This window comes from Ammospiza nelsoni, chromosome 4 (assembly GCF_027579445.1).
Source record: "Ammospiza nelsoni isolate bAmmNel1 chromosome 4, bAmmNel1.pri, whole genome shotgun sequence".
Classification (NCBI taxonomy): Eukaryota; Metazoa; Chordata; class Aves; order Passeriformes; family Passerellidae; genus Ammospiza; species Ammospiza nelsoni.
The window spans coordinates 47,472,419-47,479,391 of NC_080636.1; the positions used below are offsets into that span (position 1 = coordinate 47,472,419).

At 39.1% G+C, this 6,973-nt stretch overlaps 1 protein-coding gene across 1 annotated transcript; it reads left to right on the forward strand.

The window, feature by feature from the left end:
- Window positions 1-2,102: 2,102 nt before the first annotated feature.
- Window positions 2,103-6,565, forward strand: IL21 (interleukin 21). The gene is given in 5 exon segments (XM_059471198.1): window positions 2,103-2,237; window positions 2,370-2,405; window positions 5,743-5,880; window positions 6,312-6,414; window positions 6,528-6,565. Coding segments are annotated over 5 exon segments (450 nt in total).
- The last annotated feature ends 408 nt before the right edge of the window (window positions 6,566-6,973 follow it).

Here is a 6,973-nt window from a genome sequence, read left to right on the forward strand (position 1 = left end):
TACCAGGCAACAACATATGTAAAAGTTATGGTAAAGAGGAGCAAGGCAAGACTTCTCTTTGTGTAAAGAATACCACTGTTGGAAAAAACCTCTCTGTGTCTAACACCTGCCTGAGGCTGCTGAGAACAAATAAAAAATAATTCTGCAATGCTTGACAGGAATGGGATGGAGGGAGAGAAGATAAAAAGAAGTATTGGTCACCATGTGGCTTCTCAAACCAAAGATGCTGTTGACTTCCTTTAATGAACACTAGCCATAAATTAACAGACATTTCAAATAAAACTTAATTAGATCCTCTGTACTTCACAGTGCAGCTGTGCTGCTTATCTAAAATTATTTTAAGATTAATCCATAGGGGGGAAGAAAAATCATCACATTACCTTTCCTTCAAGAAATGAAATTTCAGACTATGTGATAGAAGAAAGTATTTTTTCTTACTTGTTTCAGTTCTCATTTTTCAGAATTTCTCTTTTATTGGGTTTTAGTAGCTATCTCTTTCACCAGGAGAGAGTCTGTGTGTGCATGCATGAGACTGAGTGCAGTTATGTGTATTTACACATACACGTTTTAAATTTATTCCTTTAGGCTATTCATTTTCTGAATGGTGAAAAATTACTTGAGCACATAAACAGCATAGAGTAAATAATAATTTGCACATAGAAAAGAAACATGCCAGAGCATGTTAGATAGAGCTGTCACCAGCTTAAACACTCATTTTTAAATGAACAATGAACAAGTGACCCAGCCTGGCATCCCAAATTCACCCACCAGACAGATTTATACAGGGAATTTTATACCATGTCAGAATACTATACAGTTTACCAGACATCCAACTGCAGTCCAAATTCTGTGTAGATTTTGTAAAGCATCCCCAAAGCCATCTGGAATCTTCAGATTTCCAAAAGAAAATATTTAATTTGACAGATACATGACCATCTTTTTATTCATCACAACTGAAGGTACCCAAGTGACTTTAACTGCTCTCTACTAATTCCACATAGGAACCCTTCAGTGCCATTGATAGTAATTAAATAATGATAATACAAAAAAGTAATTTAAAGCTGGCTTTCTTCTCTTTGTGATGAAATATCAAGATCAGGGATTTTAAAATTAACTGATTCCTAGAGATGGAAGTCCAGTAAGTCCCTAGTGCCTGCACAGACTTTTGTTTGGACTTCAAACATTCTTCTACATTCCGAAGGAAATTCTCAGCTGCTGAAGGATGTAACTGAATGTGTTTAGGTGCCACAAGCATTGAATCCCTGCCACAAGCAATAGTGTCCCTTGGGACTGGCACACCAGGATTTAGTCCCTGCCCTTCCAGTACTGGACCCTCTTGGTCATGGCTGTGCTCCAGGGATTCATCTCTCCCAGGACAAGGTATCTCCCTGCAACCTTCACTCCCAGTGGACATGCCCTCCACAATGCTGTTCATGTATCTGCTACTGGTTCCAAGCAAATACAAAGCAAGTTTCAGCTGGTTTAAATGCTAAGATGAGCTTTTACTCACAGCTCTAACACAATCCAAGCTGAGAATGAAAAAGCCACAGTTCATATATGTCAGGAGGAAATAGCTGACAAACACTCCTTGGAGCCATAAAGTGAGATAAATAAATTTAAATTTTGAAAGAAGTCCTGTCATATTTCTCCAGAACAGTACAGAAGAGCTGTAGATGGACTGAAGAGATTCATTGCTGTATGACACAGGAAAAAAAATGCAGAATCTTTGTTTACTTAGGCCTGTGGTTTCTAAGTACTAACTTTTTAGTACGTTCATTTCTTGACTCAAAGTGAAAATGGGAATTCACCCTTTTCTCTTTTTTCCTGCCCAATGTGCAGATGGGGCACATTTTCTTTCACTCCATCCATCCCTGCCCCCCCACGCACAAGCCTGCATACATGCACCTAGCCAGTGGAAAAGAAAAAAGGGTTACTCATTAATCCATTCTACAAAGCTTTCCAAACTGAAATGGGTGGGTTCTCCATCTCCAGCAGGGAGCAATATATAGGTAGGTGCAGAGTTTACCTGAGCACAGCTCAAACTGGAGTGTTACACTTGAACAGCACAGCTTTGCTCCTGGCACATTTTAAAACTCATCAGGATGAAGAGGATGATTATTTTCTGCATGCTTTTCTTCTGCTCCACTATGATGCTGACTGCAGCTTCACCCAGAACATTAAAATACAAACAGATTAAAAAGAAAATTGAAGACTTACAAACAATGGTGAAAGATAAGGTAAGTGATGGCATTTGTCATAATACTGAAATTACTTCCAAGCACTGGACATTGCTTAGTATGTATCTTATGAGAGACATCACTTTCAAATATTAAAAATTTTCTAACTTAGATTTATTTGTTTTATTTTAGGATGCTGAATTGCTGCATACACCAGAAAACTTTGTGGTGAGGCTGCTTTAAAATTTTTTTCAAAATTATATAATTTTGATTTTGTGCTGGTTTATTCCATTGACAAATGGGACAATGTCTTGTTCTTCACATCTCTGACCTAGTACTCTTAATGCAAGCTAGACTGAGTAAGAAAATACTTTCTAAAAGTTCTTTTCTGGATATTTATTAGCAGAAGTGTTTCTATTTTGGCATTGGAATTACTATTTTGCTTTTTTATGTGTATCATAACCCACCAACAGATCCAGAGTTGCACAGATTCCATTTAATTAACAAATAGTGCTAAGAGTGAGGATTCAGATGATACCCAGCCAAGCAGCAGTGCTTTTGGGGATGCAGGTATTTGGAGTGGAAGTGCCTCCAGCTGCCATGAGCTCCAGCATGGCTGAGCTGCCCCCCTTGCCCCCCACTGCAGCCAAATGGCAAGAGTGGCACTGCAAGGCCATGTCAACGGGTTCCTCCTCTCATGTGCACTCACACTGCTCTGAGTCTGTTCGTGCAGGGACTGTGCTACCAACAGGAAGACAAAACTGCACCTGCCAATATTTTCTTCAGATTATAACCAGGTAAAAATTGGGGAGCACAAGGGCAGCTCCCTGTGAACCCTTTTTTAATACAGATACATATTTACACATTATTTAGTGCTGATATTTTGCATCTTCCAAGGTTAAGATCGTATATACAGTGAGTCACCAGGTTTGTGCACTCTCAAAAGTGGTAGGATGCAGGATGTACTGTGAATTTAAATGCTCATCATAGTAAAATCACATCTTAAAAATTTAGAGGGTAAATGCATGCTGCTTTGATAATCCCTCAACATGCAACTGAGATGTAGAGCAACCTGTGACTACCTAATATTATACTTGTGTTATCAGCTGTCTTAAATTTTTGAGCCCTATCTTGTAGCACAATTTTGATTGACATGGAAAAACCATCACTATGCACTACTATGCTGTAAAAGCTGCAGACATTCTTAAAAATTTATCTACTCAGGATTCTAAAGTCCCTTGCAAGCAGCTACAAGAAGAAAGGAAAAAAACTCACCTCATTTCACACAGGTTTTGGTTAGCCTCTTCCTAGGCTTTACAGCTCGGTGCATGTTTAACTTGCCAAAAAATATACAAAAGCATGACCAAACTAGATGCATTCCTTTGAAGCGCTAGAAACAACTTCAGTGCACAAACTCATTGCTGGGCTTTTTCCACTAAAACTCTTTCTAACCTGAGGTGTCAAAGTGAAAAGGAGGAGATTATTAGTTGTCATTTTAATCCAGCGTTTGCAGCTGCCTCTGAAACTAAGCAAATACAACAACTACTGACTAATTGCTTAATGAGGTTGTTGGGGTTTTTTTCTTAAGAAAAGTCATGCTCGGCTCAGGAAGGAAAACAACAGCTCACTTGCAGCTTAGGGCTTTGCTGCCTGATTCTGGGAGGTCCTAAGTGCCTCCTCTGAATACTAGAGAAGACAGAGAATTCTCATATTTAGAAGGTATTGATACGGGTTCAGCTTCTAATGTAAAACATGTAAAACAACATTAGTGGGCTAATAGTAATTATCACCAGCAACCAAATCAACAAACTTCTCATCCTACAGGGTGACTGAATATGTAACACAGTGTGCTAAAGTGGCACTCAGTGATTAGGTGCCATCACAGCCTAGTGAAACTCAATTTAATAAAAAGTTGCTCACAGAACTGTATTTCAAATACCAAAATATTTGATTTTTTTTATTATAACCTGCTCATTGCAGATATGCATTTGGTCTTCAATATTCAATATTCAATCACCTATTATAACATTTAGAATTAGGTGGTTTATCCTGATCTATTTTGGCTTCCTTGAGGTTCCTTTGTGTGTACTGTTAGCCCCTATTCATTCCCACATAATTTCCTTGTACCCTCAACAATGGAGTATTCTTTCCTTTGAATAGAGAGAGATTAGAGGACGTCAATTGAAGGGAAGCCAGCAGTGTTAAAAAGTGAAAAAGCAGTGTTAAGGCTGAGGTAATTCCAGCCTGGAGGGCAAATGAGCTCTCCTGCTAGTGACTGGCAGTGCAGCTGAAGTGACACTGAGTGACAAGATGCTGAAGTGCCCTGGATCTGTATCTCACCCCGCTGATCGCTAATTCCGGAAGCAAGGGCTCTACAGGCTCATCTGTAAAGCCAGTTTGAGTCAGATGCAGAGTGCTGCTGCCAAGTGCCACTGATAGAAATATTTTACACATTTCTAGCTCCCTTCAGACATTTCCAGTGGTGTGTGCTCCTTCATGCCTCATCCCCAAAGTGCTTAGCCCATGACAACCCATCAGGCCCCACAATCCTTGTGGTGCCCTGCTCGTTGGCTGCTGCAGCTATAAGTGACAGCTCAGCAAAACAGAAAAGGCAGCACAGATGAGAAATGCTGGTTTCTCAGCTCAGCACGGATGAGACCAAAAACGTTTTCAGTTTCAGCTGGAAAATCGATCTCTTTAAAAGACAAGTAGTGGTTTTTTTCCAGTAAGCAAGGCCGGTTACGGTAAGGATGCTTGAAACAACCATAAACGTGTGGTTTTTAAGGAAAATAAAATGTTTTATCTGACCAACACAGAATGTTGCTATAAAAATTTGCTATAAGCAACATCCATGAAAGCTGCCTTGTCCTTGCCCAAGCAGCAAACTGCAGTGACAACTCATAAGGCAGATGAGACTCAGCTTGGGTAGCAGTAGGTATGCAAACAAGGATGGCTTTGGAGCCTAATACGTGTAATCAGCAGCTTCCTTCTTTGGAAAACAGAAAGCAACTTAAATTGGCTGCAGTAAACATCGCTTTCCTTTCTCTGTTGACTGTTAGATTAGTTTTGGGGATAGTTTCTGTATCATTTCTGATGCTATCACATAACATTTTAATAGTATTTCAAAACACGCAGTTCTTCGTCAATTCTAATTATTAACCCAGCGCTATTAGAAAAGGCACCAAAATGAGGAAGAAAAAAATATATTCCCACATAGTAATTTTTTTAAAATAAAATGCTCGTGCTTTAGCAGGTGAAAACCTACTGCATGTAACTGATCTACTCTTCAGGACTGCTTTCTTTCAAATGCTGTCATGATTAATAGCCAAGTGGACATTTATTTCATTAGGAAATACTGAAGTAATTATGCAAGAAGAGCCAAAGTAAAGCCTCAACATCACCTGCACATCAAAAACTAATTTAAAAAAATAAAAAAGGTACAGCTGAATATTCTCAGTTAATACCCTGGATACTTTCTTCTGCACATGGACCACAATCTAACATGAGCAGGAAAAACAGCTGCAGCAACACTGGTTTTAACCAGTTCCTTCTTCTCCTGCCCTAGGAGGGATGCCTGTCCACAGCTGTGACCTGCTTCAAGAAGGGCGTCCAGAAATTACAACCAGCGAGCAGCCAAGATAAGGTGGCGTTCCACAAAGCCATTAGAATTGTGAACAAACTTACCTACAGAGACTCTGGAGAGGTAGGATTTCCTCGCAGCGCTCATATTAATAATAATGCTCCTTATTTTCTATAGCAGCTGCCCCCTGCAATGGGGGAATTGTAGAAAGCAAGTCTGTTAGGAACAGTAATCTGCCTTTCATTACTTTGAAAATCAAAAAGTCCAATTTTTGAATTTTTGGGAAAAGCGTTCCCTGTGACCATAAAAATTCACATACATGTACTTGGCAACCACACAATGTGCTGGCAGAGGGACGGGGATCACTGCAAAAAAAGTGAATGAAAGGTGTCATTATTAAATTCCTTCCCTTTTGGAAGAGCTTGTATCAAAGCTTTTCCAGCTAGAAAAGGCATTGATTACAACCCTCTGGATTTTTCAGTGAGAAAGCTTGAGGATTGATTAGGGATTGTGATGTGCTGTTTAGAAGTGCCATGATTCTCTTTATCTTCCAGCACTGTGAGTCTTATGAGATGAAAACATGTGAATCTTATGAGAAGAAAAGCCCCAAAGAATTTTTGAAGAGCTTTGAAAATCTTATGCAAATGGTAAGCAAAATTCATTCCTCCTGGATGCTTTCTGACATTTTGCAAATCATTACAGATATCCTTAGTTTACATCCTTACTGACAATGTCTTGTTTTTACAGCTTTACAAGAACTGATCTAGGACACACCACAGCTGAAGGCTACTGAAAATCTATTTTTTAAAGCAGACACTATGTTATATTTAAGACATGAAAAATGTAAATACTTCCCAGTGCTATTATGATGTGCTCTCTGTGTGTGGTAAGTGAAAGCTTCTCCCAAAATATTAAGGAGTCTTATTTGGCTGGGGATTTATAAGATGGGTGCTATTTTGCAACTGATTCTAGCCCCACCTTACAGGGAAAAATAAATTCTAATTTCACAAAAACTGGCTCTCGTAAGGGACTTAACTGTCCCCCTTCTGCTAAACTAGAAATACATGACATGGTTCCTTTTGTATTTTTACTTTGACCTTAACTGAATCCCATGCAGAGATTTCTGCACATTTTTAAAGAAAATTAACAGAAAAATTATCAGGGGCTTTGAAGCCTCAAAGCAATCTGCTTGGGCTGACTTCCTTATTTACAATAA